Source organism: Ceratotherium simum, chromosome 38 (genome assembly GCF_057802395.1).
Source record: "Ceratotherium simum simum isolate JZ-2026a chromosome 38, ASM5780239v1, whole genome shotgun sequence".
NCBI classification, from domain to species: domain Eukaryota; kingdom Metazoa; phylum Chordata; class Mammalia; order Perissodactyla; family Rhinocerotidae; genus Ceratotherium; species Ceratotherium simum.
The window spans coordinates 24,499,650-24,519,758 of record NC_141937.1 but is presented as its reverse complement, the minus strand read 5'-3'; the positions used below and the strand labels follow the sequence as shown (position 1 = coordinate 24,519,758).

Sequence of the window (20,109 nt, the reverse complement as noted above, 5' to 3'; positions counted from 1 at the left end):
TGATCTCCCCCCAACACTCCCAGTGTTCAATGATGGGACAGGCATAGGATAACATTCATAGAAATTCCTATTCAAAGCAGGGAAAAGTGGATGGTAAAAAGGAGTCATTGGTCCATAACGGTTTTGAAATCAAGTTGGGCAAATGCTGGGTTTTTCTTAATTAGGTTTCTAGGCCCTGGAAGGACTGTGGCTCTCAGCTCTGCCCTCTTCGTCCTCTTTCCTTTTTCATGAAAGCTAGCGTCTGTTCGCAGCTGAGTACTTTCATCACCCTACTTCTGGTACGGCCTCCTTTCGTTTCATGTTCTCTCTCTTTCAGTCCAAACTGGCAATGTTTCCGCTATACAATTTTCTTAAGAAACTTGTGGGTCTTAAATAAATTTCACTGGGCTTTACTCCATTAGACAAAAGTCACACCCATAAATCTTTTGGGGATAATCCTGTCTCTATCTTGGCTCCTGCTGAAGGGCTGGAGGGTGATACTCTTAAACTTCCTAGACACTTTCTGGTTTGGTTGAGAAGATCTGTGGGGCACATCCTCAATCTCTCAAAAGAGCCCTTGTGTGACTGAATACTCTGAACTTTTGGTCTTTCGAGTTTTAGTAAAAAGTTGTACAGCTGCACCCTCATGTTTTCCTCTATGCCACACCTTCAGAAGCAATCTCTCTTTTGCCAGCTGGATCAGGGTGAGAATTTTCCCAAATCATCAAGTCCTGGTTCCTTTAATAACTCTTCCCACAGTTTATTTCTCTCCTCTTACATCTTACTAGAAAGCATCCAGAAAGTCAGGTCTCACCTTCAACCCTTTCCTTGGAAATCTCCTCAGCTAAATATACAAGTTAATCACTTACACATTGTGCAGGAGACACTTCTGCTAAGCTTTCTGCCCACAATTTAACAAGGAACTGCATCCTCTAGTTTCCAAAAACACAGTCCCCTCTCCCTTCTGAGCTCTCACTGGCGGCAGTCTCCAAGTTCAGAGTCCTACAAACAGCCTGTTCAAAGCAACTTAGGCTCTTCTATCATGCTCCTCAAAATTATTACAACTGCTTGTGCCACTCATGTAACCAGTAATCTTTACTATACATATTAAAGATTTCGTTCTTATTATCTTTAAACTAATTCAAGGTATAGGGAGTTGCTCTGGTCTCTTATACATATCCAGTAAAAGATCATCAGGAACAAAGACTGATGTCTGCCCCAAGCAGAGACCAGCCCCTACGTAACTGGCCCATAGTCTTTGGTCTGTAAGATGGGCTTTTAAGGACACTAGTCCGTTATCTTCTGTCTTTGCTGGCAAAAACGAATCAACCCTTTCTATTTCACTGACTTGCCTCCTGGTTTTTTGGCTAAGTCCTGCAGCAAGGAGAATGAGCCCATTGCTCAGCAACACAACCTCTACCTACTGCCCAGTTTCAAAGCAATTTCCACATTTTTAGGTATTTGTTACAGCAGCATGCCACTTCTAGGTACCAAACTCTGCATTAGATTTTTATTGCTGTGTAACAAATTGACACAAAAGTAATGGCTTAAGACAATACCCATTTATTCTCTCACAGTTTCTGTAGGTCAGAAGTGCGGGCACTGCATGACTGGGTTCTCTACTCAAGACCTCACAAGGCTGAATTCCAGGTATCAGCCAGGCTGTGTTCCTGTGTCCTCTTCTGGAGGCTCCGGAAAAGAATGAGCTCTCAAGGGCATTCAGGCTGCTAGCTGAATTCAGCTTCTTGAGGTTGTAGGACTGACTCTCTCTCATGCTCTGAACCCTTTGCCAAGAAGAGTCCAGTTCCTTTGAAAGGCTCACTTGATTAAGTCAGGCTTCCTGAGGATAACCTCCCTATCTTAAGGTCAACTAAGTGGGACCTCAATTACATCTACAAAATGCCTTCATCTAAATTAGTGTTTGTTGGAATAAGAAGGAGAAGGTGGGGGCTGGCCCGGTGGCGCAAGCAGTTAAGTGCGCGCACTCTGCTGCTGCGGCCCGGGGTTTGCCGCTTCGGATCCTGGGCGTGCACCGACGCACCGCTTGTCAAGCCATGCTGTGGCGGCGCCCCACATAAAGTGGAGGAAGATGGGCACGGATGTTAGCCCAGGGCCAGTCTTCCTCAGCAAAAAGAGGAGGACTGGCAGATGTTAGCTCAGGGCCAATCTTCCTCACAAAAAAAAAAAAAAAGAAGGAGAGGGTGTGTGTATACGAGGGAGCAGAAATCATGGAACCCACCTTAGAATTCTGCCTACCACAAGTATATGTTTAGGAGTGGAAGTGTGGGTCATAGAGTATGTGAATACCGCCAAAAAATTTTCCAAAGTAACTGTAACACTTAAAACTCCCATCAGTAGGTTATAAGAAGTTCCAACCATGTCACATCTGGGCCAACATTTTAGCCTTTCTGATGAATGTGTAGTGCTATCTGGCTGTGGTTTTATTTTTTATGTATTTATTTTTTTGTGTGAGGAAGACCGGCCCTGGGCTAACATCTGTGCCCATCTTCCCCCGCTCTATATGGGACGCCACCACAGCATGGCTTGACTAGCGGTGCATCGGTGCACACTCCGGATCTGAACTCCGGGTCGCCGCAGCAGAGCACACACACAAACGCTACGCCACCGGGCTGGCCCCTGGTTGTGGTTTTAGTTTGCATTTTCTTGATGACTGACTGTCTTCTTTTAAAAGCAGTCAGTATTAAAAAAAAATGTTGAAAAAGACTGGATTAATTATTCTATCATGTGTTTTTAACCTAACTTTTAAAATGGCATTCATCCATATTGTATTATGGTTAATATATGTCTGAGTCATTGCTTTAATGTAAGCTATTCACACATTTTACTCTTCTTTGTTATCGCAATACCTAGCATAATCCCAGGCACACAGAAGGCACCCAATGTTTGGTGAACTGAACTTAATTTACCTTCTAAAATGTATTTTTTCATTTTCAAATCTGAAGCACGACTCCCCCTCTATATTCCTCCTAAGCCAGCCAATAATGGTACAGGACTCAGTCATTTCAGCAGTCTAAGACATAATTTGTCTGAGCCAGTTTTGCATTAGCACAGTTAGAGGAATTATGTATGTCCTAACTCTATCAATAACCCCTAGCTTTCCTTCCCTAAACATAAAAAATAAGATGTTTTCATTCACTCATTATTTTGTCTTTATTATTCTTCACAAGCCTTAGCTTGTCGTGCTCATTAGTAGAGGTAAATTACTCTTATATTTACCTTTGATTATGGATCCCCTCCTTCCATATAATCTTTTTACACCTGAGTACACTGTAAAGCCCTTGTGCAACTAGACCAGTCTCTTTGAATGTCTCTCCCAATTTCCTTGTCAGAGTTTCTCAGTTATTATGGATAATTTTATCTAACACTTCCTGATCATTTTTCCTTTTACAGACAAGGTCATCAAATTACAACTCTCTTTCCTCTGAACACTGAGAACTTTTTTTCTTTTTTCTTTTAAAATTTTGTCCTACCGAGTGGGTCTCTAGACTTAGAATTCCCAAGGTGATTCCTCATATCCATATCACCACGCGATTCTCTTTACAGATTAGAATTAGTCCAGAGCAGCAGATCCCTGTCTGCCTTCCTAACATTTCATTCCTGTGTTCTAGTCCTGAATTTCATCCTACCAAATGTCTAATGTTTGCACACTTTTCATTAAGCCGCTTTCAAAGAAAAATATTTTGTCGATATGATGCAATTACCACAAAAACTGTAACTCTAGGTTTCTAATTTGTTCCAATATTATGATTAACGTTTTTCTTGTTAAATATGTGCAGTGAATTAATTCAAAATCTTTGGAAGACCTGTATAGATATTTTGAGGGTTGGTATCTAGCCAAATACTCTTTCATGTCTATGCCCTATTCATGCGCATACTGAGCAAGTTATAAGCCTCATAAATATGCAAGGCACAATATTTAGGTAATATTATAATAAGAGTATAATTGGATAATTTAGATTTTGTTTCTACATTAATTTATGCTACTAAGAAAATCTGATGCTAGGGCAGAGTCAGTTCCTAAAGTACCCCATAGGCACCAACTCTCCCACTGCTGTGTTGGTATCTGAGTGGATTACTTCATTTGTCAAACAGGTTTTTTCTTAAGAGGACTTTGGACAGTGATGCTCCATCGATAATCATTAAGTTAAAATTTTGTTTATTAGTGTATTCCATATAATATTGTATTTTTCTAACCATTAGTTTAGAATGCTTATTTTATCCTTCCAACATAATAGATGTATCTATCATCCAATGAAAGAGCTTTAAGTCAGTGTTAAACTGTAAATCAGGGTGTTAGAATAAAGGAAAAATATATTTTAAAAAGAAATATATTAATTTCAACATAAAGACTCAGCTATTCAGGTGTCTAACGTATTTATGGGGAAAAATTCTATTCTCTGAAATTTCACTTAGGGAAGTTTTTCTTGACTCTTGAGAATAAATAATATTTATGTGAAAGTGTTTTATAAACATACAGTTATACAATTAAGAGATATAATTATTAGACAATAATAGGTCCAAAATAGGAAAAACCCACACATATAATTCAGTCTTCAGTCTGAAATGCTTCATATATTGTTATGTAAAAACTATTATGCAAAAATTTAACATGGTAGAGAATAACTGGTCACACTAACTCGAGGTGATGGAAAAAGACTAGCAGATAATTGTAGCTGCTTAGCTGCTTATAAAACCATGATTGCCTTCCAAATAAACTTCCTTTAAAGGAAAAAATAAAGTAGAAGCTAAATGGGACATACTCTGATAAGGCAACCCCCTTATCTGAATTTTGACTTGTCAAATTCTCAGTTTCTACAGACAAAAAACCCCTCCCTTACACGTATCAACCCAACAGCGCATAATACCGAGGTTCACCAATATCAAACAAGAGGAAGAGAGGGGTATACATTAGTTTTCCAGGGCTGCCATAACAAATTACCACAAACTAGATGGCTTAAAACAAAAGAAATCTATTCTCTCACCATTCTAGAGGCTAGCCATCAGAAATCAAGGTGTCAGCAGGGCCTTGCTCTCTCTGAAGGCTCCAGGGGAAAATGTCCTCTATGCCTCTCTCCTGACTTCTGGTATTGCCAGCTATCCCTGGCTTGTAGACGCATCACTCCAGTCTCTACCTCCGTCATCTCACAGCGTTCTCCCTGGGTGTCTGTGCCTCTTCTCCTCTTATAAGGACTCCAGTCATGTTAGATTAAGGCCCACCTTAACCTCATATTAACTTGATTATATCTGCAAAGATCTTATTTCCAAATAGGGTTATCTTCACAGGTACTGGGGGTGAGGACTTCAACATATCTTCAACATATCTTGGGGGACACAATGCAATCCATAACATGGGATGGGGCAGGAAAGGCCACAGCTCTGAGTTCTCCACTATGACATACTGTGACTACCAACCCCCTCAGGGAGCAGGGGATTTAGATGCTGTAGCTACTATCACTGGCAAGTCTGTTTCTAGGGTACAAACTGTATACCAGATGAATCGCTAACCTGGCAATGAACCTGGCAACTGGCACAATAAGCTACATGCTATTCAAGGAAGATATTTAAAACCTTGTTTCTTCAACTTTCAAAGTAAGTGTACTTTTTCTTCTGTTTGGTGATTTTTTTTTAAATTTCTGTCTTGTATTGTATCCTGGTTGGTTTTAACCTCCTTCCCTGTTGGGGACTGAACTGTGTCCCCCTCCCAAATTCAGATGTTGAAGTCCTAACCCCAATACCTCAGAATGTAACTGTATTTGGAGACAAGACCTTTAAAGAGGTAATTGAGGCAAAATACCTAAATGGTATTTTATGGTAAACACCATAAAAGTGAAATCATATCAAAATATCTACATTATGTGGTTGCACACAATGTGAAAGTACTTAACACTAGGAACTTCACACTTAAAAATGGTTAAGACAGTAAATTATATGTTATGTGTACTTCAGCACAATTTAAAAAAAATGAAAGCTAAAAAAAAACCACATTATGAAAAAATACAATTTAAATCACTACATATAATTTCTACTATATTTATATTAATTTCTACCAAAATAAGAAAATTTAACCACTTATGAAAATAAGGCAATAAAACAAGTTGAAATTGTTTAACAATTGTTCAGAATGTAATGAAACAGCCCTTTATAAAATTTTTATATTTTTCCTACCTTTCCTGGTTTCAGAAATACAGATGCACACAGCATAAAAATGAAACAGAGTAATTGAACTATTAAGTTAGTCCAAATCCACTGAGGAATGAGGGGACACTAACCAGGCTACTGCTGCTTGTACTTCAGTGTCGACAATAAAAACAAGGAGCAAGCAGCAGAGGTAGGATTACAAGTATTCACAGACACTCCAGCCTTCCCTTCTCCTGCTGACATGGTTGAAATTAGGCATGGCCTTGTGACTTGCTCTGGCCCATGAAATGAGCGTGGAAGAGAGATGGCTCACTTCCAGGCAGAAGCTTTAAGAGCCACTCCGTGCTCCACCCATTCTCTTTCTCCCTCTCCTGCAGAGCCTGGCCATACTGTACAGACTGGCTGCTCCTCAGCCAGGATTCTGGAATACAGATGATAATGAAAAGGAACGGCTCCAGCAAACCCACAAAGGACATACAGTGTTAGCAAAATGAACTGTTGCTGTACTAAGTCATTAAGATTCTGAGAGTGTTTGTTACCACAGTGTAACTCAGACTATCCTGACTGACAGTGACACAAACACTGAATGTAGAGCGGTTGTATAAAGAAACGGATGGATTCCTACAAATGAGGGAGATGGGTGAACAGGCAGGGAATGATAGGATTCTGCCCCTTCCCCTACCTGGGGGGCTGCTCCAACAGAAGACTTCCATCAGGCTATAGACTACAGGGCATATTGAAAGTCCTGAACGACAGCTCAGGCTGAGAGGCAGAACAAGCCTTGGCACCTTGTCCCCAGAGCTGGGGGACAGCCTCCACTCCATTCCCCCCCCAAGCCTGTAGCCAGGCGCTCAGGAAAACTAGGCTCCTCCCACATGCCACCTCCCTCCTTCCTGCCATTTGAGGAAATCTGACCTTTAGTCTGGAGAGAATGTAACAAAGTTCATCCACGAGGCACCAGGCCTATTCCTTGGCATTTAAGTCCGACAGCGGCCATCCAGGTTTGTAGCCATCCGAGAGGACCTCACCCACAGGAGATACTCAAGGACCAGGCCTCAGGCTACAGCTCCTTTTTCACTGTTGCCTAAGGAAGGCCCCAGGGAAGCTGAACTGGGAACGGGCCCAGGGACCTTCTGCCGGTCAGCTGGGTCTTGTTTACAAACGCATGCTCAGCGGCCAGCATTAAGCTGGCACATAACAAGCATTCTGCTATTTTCTATAGAATAAACGGGGATAGGACAGAACTCAAAACTAGGAACTCCATCAGTTCACTTCACTTGTAACTTGTAGGACCACTGCGTACAATCGTGCAGGTTGTGCTCTGCATAACAGCACCCAACCAAAGAGGGGAGGGGTGGACTCTGCAAGACTGCATCCACCAAGAAGGGCTACTTGACTTGTACTTCACACAAACAAAGGCACCTTCTGTTTGTCAAGATATGTGCCTACAGGCACCTTCTAGACTAGCTTACTGTTCCGCATCCACCTTTACCAGAATTTCTTGGAGACTATCATTAGAAGTACTATAGACGAGACTTACTCCAAACCTGATTATCATCAACCCCTGACTCCGGGATTCTCTGAGGTTTGATCCTTTCTCCACGAAGATTTACCGTGATAACCTGCAGTGTCTGTGTGTGAACTTGGACCACATACTGCCACATTCCTCGTCCCAGTGAGGAACATGAACAGCCAGTGGCAAACAAGGTCTAGAGGCACCTTCTGCTGGAACCCTACACCCTGGCAGAACCCCTGCAGGGGGCGGTGGTTTAAGAGAACTTACAGCACTACACTGACCAAATAAAATCATTTAGATGTGCTACGGTCCAGGGTTTCTTAACTTTGACACTACTGATATTCTGGACCAGATAATTTTTCGTTACAGGGGACCATCTTGTGCCTTGTAACACACTGGGCAGCATCCCTGGCCTTTACCCACTAGATGCTGGGAGCACTGCTCACCCTCCTCCCCCAAGTATGAGAACAAAAAATGTCTCCAGACATTGTCAGATGCCTTATAGGGGATAAACTCGCTCCAGGTTCACAACTACTCAGCTAGACCTACACTTACAGTTCCAGCAGGTGGTGTGAGACTGACACCAAGAGGATGTGTACTGGTACGAAGGTGCCCATCGCTACCTCCAGCTGCTCTATGGCAATGAGGCTGATGTAGGCTCCCGCTGAGATGCCACTGCCAACCAGACTGAGGAACTCTGCCCAGCAAGTTGAGGGGCTGGCCCCATTCCCAGCACGTACAAAAGAACTGAACCTCGACTTGTTGCTTGCTCTTCTTCCCCTATCTCACCCCTTCTTCCTTCCATTAACTCCTCCTTCACCTCTGCCCCTCTCTTAGAAGTAGAACCGTGATTCAACTAAAGCCACTTAGAGGGTTTATTTTCCCAGACAAGATGTAGCCCAGGAGCAAACTTTGTTCCTGACCCCCTGCCAGCTCTGGTCTCTGTCCCCCATACAACGCAGACATGCCCTAGTGTTGGCTGGATAAGTCTGAACAGCTATATTCCCAGCAGCCTCTCTAGCTTGCATACTTGGAGGGCCACTGTGGGCAGAAGCCCAGACTCACACACAGACCGACCTGTGTATATCACCTGAACAGACTGACACTTACCAAAGCAGGAACACAGCCTGATCCTTGGACATGGATGAGGCAGTCTGCTGCCCGCCTTCCCATGTCCTGTAGACACTAGCTCCACTGCATTTAGATGCTATCTAGACCCAGATTCCTTAACCTCGACACATATACACATATATATAATGTATATACACACACACACACATATACATATATATTTACATATACAAATACAAAATATGTCTCACAAGCAATGGGGGGGAGAAGGGACTATACTCCTTACTCATATTTCATGCCAAAACAAGTTCCATATGAATCAAAGATTAAGCATAAAAAAAATGCAACTTGGAGAGTACTATAAAAAAATGGGAGAACATTAAATAAGACTGGGGTCAAAAACGGTCTCTCCAATCAAAGCACAAAATTCACAAGTCATAGAACAGATTTCTGTGACCAAGCTGTTCCACTTGCACAAAGTTAATTTACAGATAAACATGTATAAGTGGGCAAAGACATATGTGTAACATAATATCACAACAGAGCAAAATGAGGAGCAGACTGAAAATGATATAAATGTGCATTGCTGAAGACTAACTGAATAAATTATGGAACTTCCATGCAATGGAGTATCATGCAGTTATGAAAATGACTAAGGAAGATTTAAATGTGCCAATATGAAACAATTTATCAGATACACGGTTAAGTGAACACGAGTACAGTAACAATACGTAATGCCTTCCCTTTTATGCGAAAAAAAGGAGCTATATAGAGATTTTTGCTTATATACACAGACTGCAATTATTTCCAGAAGGACACAGAAGAAATTTATGTAGTTGCCTCTGTAGAGGAAAATGGGTCTGGAAACGAAGGAAACTTGCTTTTTCTGCATAACCTTTGAAGTGTTGAATTATTTTTTAGACTACGCATAAAGTCTATCACAAAAAATAAAATCAAAGAACACAATTCAAAGAAAATGTTTCAAAATAGAATAGCAAATATCCTGTAGATAGGATAACTGAGAATTCTTACCTTTCTCTGCAAAATTTAAGTGAATGTAATATGGCAGGTCTCTTTTGACGTAAATTCCATAAATGTAAGGTGTCGTCAGCCAAGGCACTCACAAGAGCTCCCTTAAAAATAAAGTGTAATATACTTTATACAGAATACATTTTATAAACATTAAAGCTACTAAACAGCTCCAAAAACTGTCCTTCCCAAATTTCAGAACTTTCTGCCAATAAATTTAGTTTTGAGAAACATTTGCCTCACCCAAAGTCTAAACAGATGTAAGAGAGTGTATTATTTGTATATGTATGTGTAAAAAATGTTTTAACTTCTTCAATAATTTAAAGTCTAATTTAATAACTAATAAACTACAAATATATTAAGATCTAGTTGGATATTACAGCTGATAACTAGTTATATAAAATTAGAGGTGAGACTGTAAGTTGCTTGGTCAGTACTGTACATACTTCCTTGACTGAAAGAGCAAAATATGATACTAAGAAACCTTTCCATTTTATTTGGCTTAAGACAAATCCTTATGAATGTATTATGCCCACATCCTAATTCTACTACTAGAATGACATGCAAAATAAAGATAGCATTCAGCACTCCGTAACTTCAATGTCCAAAGGGTTGAAAGATACGACTAATCTAGAAAGTTAAAACCTCTGATACTATTAAATACCACCAAGTATGGAGATGAAAATGTCTGGCAGTGTGTGAGAATCACCCAGGGGACTTGGTCTCACCCCAAAAAAATCAGAATCTTCAGAGCAAGGACTCATGTAGGTGTATTTTTTTAAATATCCAGAGGCGATTCTGATGTATGACCGGATTAAGAATCTCTAGACTAAGGCTGATTTATTAAGATATATGAATGTTCTTCCTCAAAGGAGTGAGATATCCTTCATCTACACTGAGAGAATAAGACAAAGGATGCAACATGAAGAATTTATGTTAATTTCAAAACAGATTTGCAATTCCAATCCTTGAGGTTACTATGAGAAATCTTAAAATCTCCTTCTTTTAAAATAAGAGTTTCTCATTTATCCCAGAATTCAAACAGCACTGAAGACAAAATTCACATTAAATGTTCTCTCGAAGTCCTTTCCACCTTCAAAATTCTGTTTCTCCACTGCGTAACTCCTACATAAAGTCCACACACTCTCTCTTTCACTAAAATTTGCCTCTTATCTGTCTCACTTTAAAGCAGAGAAACTCAAAGGATTCAGAGCATCAAAGATGTGTACTCTTCATTCTTATTTCCATCGTGGTTTCAGACCAGGCCATCTTCTTTCTCAACATGTTTGCCCTGTCTTAAAATCTCAAGAAGAGCAGACGTAGAGCCAAAACGGCAATAACAGCTGACCTCCTCCGATGCTGGCTTCTTTACCTACGTGAGGTTTCCCCAAAGTGAAAGCAAATAGCTACCCCCAATTGTCAGATCTCTGTAGCCATCCCCACTTCAATATTCATATTCTGCTAAGCACTTTTTTAAAACAGCAACACCACTTTAAAGGACTTAAAATGTCACGTTTAAGCATGTAAAACAAAATAGTCATATCAAAGAACTCCATGGAAGACTCCTATTGAAGAGGAAAAAAAATCCTGTAATATGAATAACAGCAGCATAAATTACTTAAGATTTTTAAAATTTAGGTGTATCGGTAATCAATTTGCAATATGTCATTTACATCGGCTCATGTACCACTTTGAAAAAATAATCTTTAGCACAAGTATAGAGACGGAGAGTAGGTTAGTGGCTGCCAGGGATTAGGGACAGAGAGCAGGAGGGGCTGTAATTATAAAGGGGGAGCCCGAAGGAATTTCTTTAGGTGATGGAACTGATCTGTATCGTTCGTAGTGGTCATTACACGAATCTATAGATGTGATAAAATGGCAGAATACTACATACACACACACACACACACACAAAATGAGTGCATGTAGAAACTGGATAATCTAAATAACATCTGCAGCCTAGTTAAAATAGTATACAATACTATACTGATGTCATTCTCCGGGTTTGACATTGTATTATTGTTATACAAAATGTTGCTACTGGGGGAAGGGTACACAGGACCTAACTATTTTTAAACCTACTGTGAGTCTATTTCATAATAAAAAATTTTTAAAAACAGGAAAAAGAATCTGAGTCCTCGCACGTGGGTTCAACAACTTTCTATATTGTCATTTTTTGTGTGTATTTTAACACTTTACAATGCTTAATACACAGTTCTACACAAAATACACAGTTCTACACAGAAATTTTTTATAATTTTATTTATTTTTCCCCCCCAAAGCCCCATTAGATAGTTGTATGTCACAGCTGCACATCCTTCTAGTTGCTGTATGTGGGACGTGGCCTCAGCATGGCCGGATAAGCGGTGCGTCGGTGCGCGCCCGGGATCCGAACCCGGGCGGCCAGCGGCAGAGCGCGCACACTTAACTGCTAAGCCACGGGGCCGGCCCTACACAGAAATTTTTTTAAAAAAACACTTTCTCTGATCCTGAAAAACCTACACCATTACATATTATTTGGATCACAGTTTTACTGAATTTTTTATATTATCATCGTTAACCCTTTACACCCATGATGCCTCTCTTAAACCCTCTGATATGAACAAAGCTTTTATCAAAAGCCAGAGGTATCAAGTATTTTTTCTCTCATATACATTTAAGAATTTATTCCATGAATCCCAAGGACTTAGGGGCAAAAAGAATGTCCACAAACTCCCCTACATCTAAGTATAGCAGCAGAGCCTTTTCTGGAGGAGTTTCTTTCTCCCTTCTGTGACCAGCTTTTCCCGCTGTCACCACTTGCAGTAAACATCTATTCTCAGAGCTCCTACTTTTTTTTAAACCTGTGAACACATTGTTTCCTCTGCTAATAAAATGTTGTTTTCCCCAGCTCCTTCCATACTTTATCAAAAAGGAAGGTATCATCAATTACTTCAACCAATAAGGGACACAAGAACTCTGAACACTAACCGCCTTCCAATGGATTTTAGTTTTCTGGTTGTATTTCAAAACAGCTCATTAGAGAAGTATATTTTGTTATTATAATAAGCTCAATCTTTAAAAAAATTTTTAATGTAGCTTTTTATACGTTACTTAACTTTCAACATCCCTGAAACAAATGTAAATGCAGCACCTTGTACCAAAAAGATTTACCTCATACCATCCCATTTGTAACACTGTTTTGAGAAACATCATATGTTATTTATGTAACTGTCCATGATGATGCCCTAAAGTGAATTATTATTATCTTTGATGTGAGATTCGTTTTTGTTCAAATATTTAAATACGAATGCATGCAAGAAATCTGAAAGACAAGATGTGGGCCTATTCCACACGTAAGTAGGAGAGACTGAAGCGATTCACTAACCTCATTAATCAGGAACTCAAGCTGGATGACTGCAGCCCCACTCTCATGCTGGCAGTAACACTCTACTCCCGGACGACCGAAGCTGTCAGCAAGTCCATTAAGGAGTTTATGGTATGTGTAAGCTTTTCATAGAAATTGATAAGTTATTTAATAGACAAATATGCTGACGACCTGACATTCAATACAGGCTATTTACTGACGTTGAGATTCAGGGCTAGGTGTATTACACACCAATCTAATCAGCTAGTTTCCGCTGATAATCTGAAATCTCAGAGATTAGAGGTCTGAAAGAAATAAGACAATTGTTCCTTCTAAAAAAAAAAAAAGTATTAAAAATAGCAATATTCAAAACCAAGGTAATATATAGTTAATATACATTACTCGGGCCCACTCATTTTTCTCTCACTTAAACTAAAAAGAGGAGGAAAGACAGTTGATCCGTACAGCATCTTATTTTGCCCAAGTCAGCAAACCAATCTGAAAAGCAGACAAATGTCATTTTGGAATACTGCTTTTAGAAACAACAACCTTTTTACTGGCATTTTTCATTCCTGTAGCGTCATCTGTAAATAGTGTAGGCTAAAAACGTAATGAAGAAACACATAACTACGTTTCTAAGTGTGGCACAATGTTACATCACCAGTGAACGTATCCATCTTTTACAATAAACTTGAATACTGATGAATATGCAAATTTCTATGAATTCGAATATAATAATAACAGCAAACACACAGCATTTCCTATGTGTTAGGCATTATGTTAAACATGTTATACATATTAACTCATTTAATCCTCATAACCCATGAAGAATATATTATTCCCCCCATATGAACAGATCAGGGAACTGAAGCACAGAGAAATTAAGTAACCCGTCCCTAGTCACATAACTAGAAAGGAGCAGAGACAGAATTCGAACAAGGATTCTGGCTCCAGAATCTATACTCAATTATAAAGTAGGCCAAGTAAAGAACGAAACAACACAAACACAGTACTGTGTGCTATTATATGCTTTTTACCTTCACAAATTTGAACACAGAACTTAGCCATTTTAACATGATGCTGTACTAATCCACTTTTCACTAGTTAATAAATATTAATAGAGAAGAAAAAGCTAAATCTAGAAATAAAATGTAACGGGATTTAATAAAATTATAGCCCTCTTTACACAAACCCACATTCAGATGTAGAACTACTTCTACACTCTATTAATACCTGCCCTAGGGTTCTTCTTAATTAAAAATAATTGCACCAGAGGTTAAATTCCTATTTTCTATGAATTTTTTCCTTTTGATTTCTAGAAATCTTTCTAGGTGATATTTATTTCCAATGGATTTTTTTCATTTTATTACTAGCAATTAACTCTTCTATTATTTTATAAATTAATAGACTAATTGAGCACGCTTCACCCATAGTACTCTACTTTTTAAACACCTGCAATTTATTATCATTATTATTATTACTATTATTAGCAGCAGCAGTAGTCGTATTTTTACTACATCAATTACCCAAAGGCAACCACAGGAAGCTAGATTTCAAATTGCTAGGATTGGCACTCAGTAGAGCCAAATCACACCCTTTCAGGCCAAAGAAACATCTACATTTCTGTTCACCCATTTCTTTTGTCAGATGACAGCATAGACTTTGCGCTTTTATCTAGTAAAAGGAGTCTAATTCTAATCTTTCTAGTTAAATTATTCTTGCTGGCACCAATTAGCATATCCTGTAATTCCCATTTTACATGAATGGAGTAAAACTTCTCTTATCTTACCAGAACAGAATTGATAACTAAGTTAACAAAAAAATAAAAGATATTGTCAAGAATCATAAAAATATTACTTACCTTACATATTATTTTATCACAAACATACATAATTTTGCTATTTTCTTGATATTAGCCAAAGACATTTTAAGTATGGATCTATTAATTATAGTTCACAGCCGTTTTTCTTGAATAAAACATAACCATAACTACCCAGGTATAAGATTTCCAGTTTAATTTTTTAAATGGAACTTTAAAGATACCGCCAATGCGATCAAGTACAGCATTCACACAGAGTGTTCTTTTTCCAATCGTCTACTGTTATCTTATCCACACAGCACCAGACAGGAAATTTTAAGTGACTGACCTTCATGAAGTCTCTCCAAAGTACTCATCTCAGATTTTTACATATAAAAAAAAAGCCTCTGGAGCCGCCCATCATATAGCGGTTAAGTGCGCGCGCTCCGCTACCGGCGGCCCGGGTTTGGATCCCAGGCGCGCACCGACGCACCGCTTGTCAGGGCACGCTGGGGTGGTGTCCCATATAAAGTGGAGGAAGATGCGCACGGATGTTAGCCCAGGGCCAGTCTTCCTCGCAAAAACAGGAGGATTGGCAGATGTTAGCACAGGGCTGATCTCACAAAAAAAAAAAACCTCTGTATTTGCATTCATACTTCATCAGTTTATATACTATTAAAATGAGGTACCTGATTATAATATCAAATATAACAAGCATAAACAGATTTGGGAATACACAAAACTGATTTTTGGTTAGTAAATAATAAGCCAACAGCTCTCTCTACTAATTTGGGCCTCCTGGGAAATAACCTACTGGTCTTGAAACTTCAGTATGCTGTGGGCATCAATCAACATTTTATTCATGGAGAACGAAAACTATCCATAAATCCAGAAAGTCAGTTACATGGAGGTCAAGAAAGGTTTTATTCAGGGCCGGCCCCGTGGCTTAGCGGTTAAGTGCTCGCGCTCCGCTGCTGGCGTCCCGGGTTCGGATCCCGGGCGCGCACCGACGCACCGCTTCTCTGGCCATGCTGAGGCCGCGTCCCACGTACAGCAACTAGAATGGATATGCAACTACGACATACAACTATCTACTGGGGCTTTGGGGGAAAAAAAATAAATAAAATTATAAAAAAGAAAAGAAAGGTTTTATTCTTACTCGATGTATGGCACTATATTCGAGACAAAACTGTACTTTTTATGACATTGATATAAATATAGTCACTTTTTCTAGCTAAAATGGTAAATATATTTTCTTAAATGATCATAAGAATCACTATCTACTAAGTTACAGGCACTGTGTCTTTTTTTTTTTTTTTAATATTTTATTTATTTAATTTTTTCCCCCCAAAGCCCCAGTAGATAGTTGTATGTCATAGCTGCACATCCTTCTAGTTGCTGTACGTGGGACTCGGCCTCAGGATGGACGGAGAAGTGGTGCCTCGATGCGCACCCGGGATCCGAACCCGGGCCACCAGCATTGCAGCGCGCGCACTTAACCACCAAGCCACAGGGCCGGCCCAGGCACTGTGTCTTAAATACACAATTGTACCTAATCCTCACAGTAACTCTGAAAGGTAGTCATTATCCATATTTTACAGATGATAATTCGGAGGCTCAGAGAAGTGATTTTTTCTCAAAGTTACTACTGATTTCTTTCCCTTTTCCTTCGGGTAAGGTGGTCCTATGTAGCTCCAGCCAGCCCTGAAGGGCCCTAACACTAAAAAAGCCCTATGGATTGGAGAAAAAATTCATAATAAATCACTACTTCATAATAACAGAGTTTAAAATTAAATTTTAAAGAACAGATATTGCTTACAAATAATCAAGAGATAGTAGTGTGCAAAGAACACAAATTTCAAAGCATGTAGTTCTCAATGCTAGCAGCGTGTCAGAATCCAAGCTCTACTGCAGATTAACTAAACCTTGGTTGCCTGAGAAGAAGCCTAGGTAGGTATCTGTTTTGGTTGTTTCTGCTGTTATTTAGGTGCCACAGGAACTTCTGAGACACAATGAGAATTAAGACCTCTACTTTCCTTTTTTGTGTGTGTGTGCGAGGAAGGTCAACCCTGAGCTAACATCCATGCCAATCCTCCCCTTTTTGCTGAGGAAGACTGGCCCTGAGGTAACATCTATTGCCAATCCTCCTCCTTTTCTTTTCCCCCAAAGCCCCAGTAGTAGATAGTTGTGTGTCATAGCTGCACATCCTTCTAGTTGCTGTATGTGGGACGTGGCCTCAGCATGGCCGGACAAGCGGGGCGTCAGTGCACGCCCGGGATCCGAACCCCGGCTGCCAGTAGTGGAGCGCGCGGACTTAACCGCTAAGCCACGGGGCCGGCCCAAGACCTCTACTTTCAAGTCAGTTCATACGCCACCTCTGCCATTACTTGCTGTGACCTGAGGAGAATTACTACACCTCTAAACTTTCACCTCCACAAAATGCAGATGCCTCTCCAGTTTAGCTTACAGAACTGTGGTGACAATTAAAATGATCCAGAGTGCACTCACCAAATGGTGGCCGTTATCGTTATTTAACAGACTGTCTTACTTACTTTAACAAGAACTAAAGTTACCTCACTGTGAACATAATGCTATAATGTAGTAAAATATCAACTCTGAATATATTAGATCATGAAGCAGCACATCATAGATACAAATATTCATATCCTTCATACCTGTGGTGAGTATTGCTTCTTGCATATATGGTTCATCCTAAAATTGTCATTACTGAGAGTCAACAGTTTACTCAGAAAAGAATTAAACACTCTAACAAAGATCTGCTTGGTAAATTATTCCCACTTATTGTGGCTATGTTCACAATTAAATGAGGAAACAAAGCGTCTGAAACTAAAATGAAGAAAATCCAAAAGAAAAAAACTTACTTATGAAAGAACTCTGCAAAGATATTTGTTAAATGGAGACATATTCATTTATCATTCTGTCTGCTCTTTTATATATGCATGAATCAATTATAAGGCAAAAGCCAAACTGGAAGGCTACGCTGAATATTTCTTCGTGTCAATATATCTAATCTTCTAATTCTGAACTGCAATGTATTCTTTTAAAAATGGTGCAATCTTGCTACCTTAGATACCTTTAGTCTTAATTTTTCTACTGCTTGCCTATCAAGAGCTATGCTATCTACCTAATCCTACTAGTCATCTTTGTCTCTGGAGTAAACCAATTAATTTATCTGACCCATGACAGACACCAGATACTTCCTGCCCAGCTAGACTCGTGGTTTTTGTCCACACAAGCGACATCACAGCTCCTGAAGAGGAGCTGCAGAAGCAAGGCAGGTTGCGAGCAAAGACTCCGAAAGCAGGTCTTTGACTTTCAACATGATCCTCTAAGTAAGCAACAGGGGAAAAAGAAATATTTAAGGAATAAAATAACATAATGAAATTAGGAATTAATGAAGAGTAACCAGGAAGAGGTACACGGGACACATGAACAGAAACAAAGACCAGAGCCAGTAAAACCTTTTATTTTACAATACTGTACCACCAAATCCAAAACAAATATTCATTCAACTGCCTAAATGATTTTCTTTTTTTTGTTTTTGGTTGGGAAGAGAGGAAGAAAGGAGGAATTAGGAGGCCTTTAAGTACATCATCACTATCACAGCAATTAAGATTTACTGAACACTTAATACGTGTCAAGCACTACGTATTGTATTACCTCATAAGAGTTTTTACAAAAGAGGCAACTCAGGTACAACAAGGTTAAATAACTTGCCCAAGAACATACAGCTAGTTAGTAAGGAAGCTGGGGTTTGAACCTGGTCTAACTTACATACATACATACATACATACATACACACACACACACACACACACACACACAGTCTAACATTTATATATACACACACACGTATATATATATTTTATATATTTATATATGTATATATATAAATATATGTGGGGGATCAGAATTGGCCACCTCAAAATATGTCTCTTTACCTTGATTATTTTCTCTGAAAGAAACTTTGCCCTTCCCCTCCCCCCCAACTAACTGCCTAAAAGAATTTATGATAGAAATGCCCATCCCCAGGACAGGCCACCACCATAGATAACTCTGGGTATCGACAGACTGGGAGGGTCCTTACTAAGCCCATTCTTATCAAAGCTCTGAAAACCAAGTAAAAGTAGAAGTTACCCTTGGTAAGAAACATTTACATTTGTAAGGGAAGTCTCCATTTGTAAAGATATCTCCCTCTCTGTACTGGGAAGAAGAGGGGATGACCTCACCTCTACAAACCCTCATCAGTGCAGAAGGCAAGGCCTTAAATCTGCATAATTATATTACTCTTGTTTACTGTGCTTTTCTTGTAATCTCCCATAACTGACTCCCCCCACCCCCAACATCCTCCTTTGTCTTTAGCTGAAGATAGTATTTAAGATGAGAACCATTTTGTCAAGTTACCCAGTCTTTCCTGGGTCTCTCCCATGTATACATGTTATAAAGCTTTGTTTGATTTTCTCCTGTTATTCTGTCTTATGTCAATTTAATTTGTAGCCCAGCCAGAAAGGACCCAGAGTGGGTAGAGAACAGTCTTCCTCCCCTGGGGGGGGGTGGGGGGGGGTGGTGTGTGTGTGTGTGTGTGTGTGTGTGTGTGTGTGTATAAATCACCAAGACTTACTGTACAAAACAGATCAAATTTTCACATGTAAATGTCACTTCCTGACTTATTTTAAGTCATTTTAAAACTAGAGAATGAACATAGATGAAACATAATCCATATTTTGCATCTATGTAATAAAGTCAGATTGGTCTAAAATTATAAAACTAGATTAAATGTAACTTTCAGTAGCAAGTAAACTCCATAAAACCAACTAAGCATAAATGACATGTCAATCAAAAAATTTTTTTCTAGACTCATTTTTCTTGTTAGCTCATGGTAATAAATGCCTATTAATTATAATAATGAAGCACTATGGTCCAGGAGAAAGAGCAAAAAGCTGGAGTTCTGTATTCTAATTCTAGCTGAAATTCTGAGACAGCCTCTTTACAAATATCTTCATGTGTAAAATGATCAGCCAACAAACATTTTAGAGACTACAGCTATGCGAGAGGAACAGTTCTTAGCAAAGTTAAATGAGATATTAAAATGAAGAAACAACCCTATCTTCAAAAAACTCACAGAATCAAACACAATATTAGTAGAATAAAGAACAAACAACTACGTGATCATCTCAACGGATGCGGAAA

The 20,109-nt window shown here is 39.3% G+C and overlaps 1 protein-coding gene across 4 annotated transcripts in view; it reads right to left on the bottom strand.

Annotated features, from left to right (window-relative positions):
• STXBP5 (syntaxin binding protein 5) overlaps window positions 1-20,109 on the bottom strand; it is a 170,082-nt gene that overhangs the window by 126,501 nt on the left and 23,472 nt on the right. For all 4 annotated transcript variants that reach the window (XM_087425202.1, XM_004440948.3, XM_087425201.1 and 1 more), the window contains exons 3-4: window positions 13,122-13,203; window positions 9,758-9,858 (exon numbers count right to left, since the gene is read on the bottom strand). In XM_087425202.1, coding sequence (XP_087281328.1) covers window positions 9,758-9,858; window positions 13,122-13,203 — 183 coding nt within the window. The remainder of the gene's footprint in view (window positions 1-9,757; window positions 9,859-13,121; window positions 13,204-20,109) is intronic.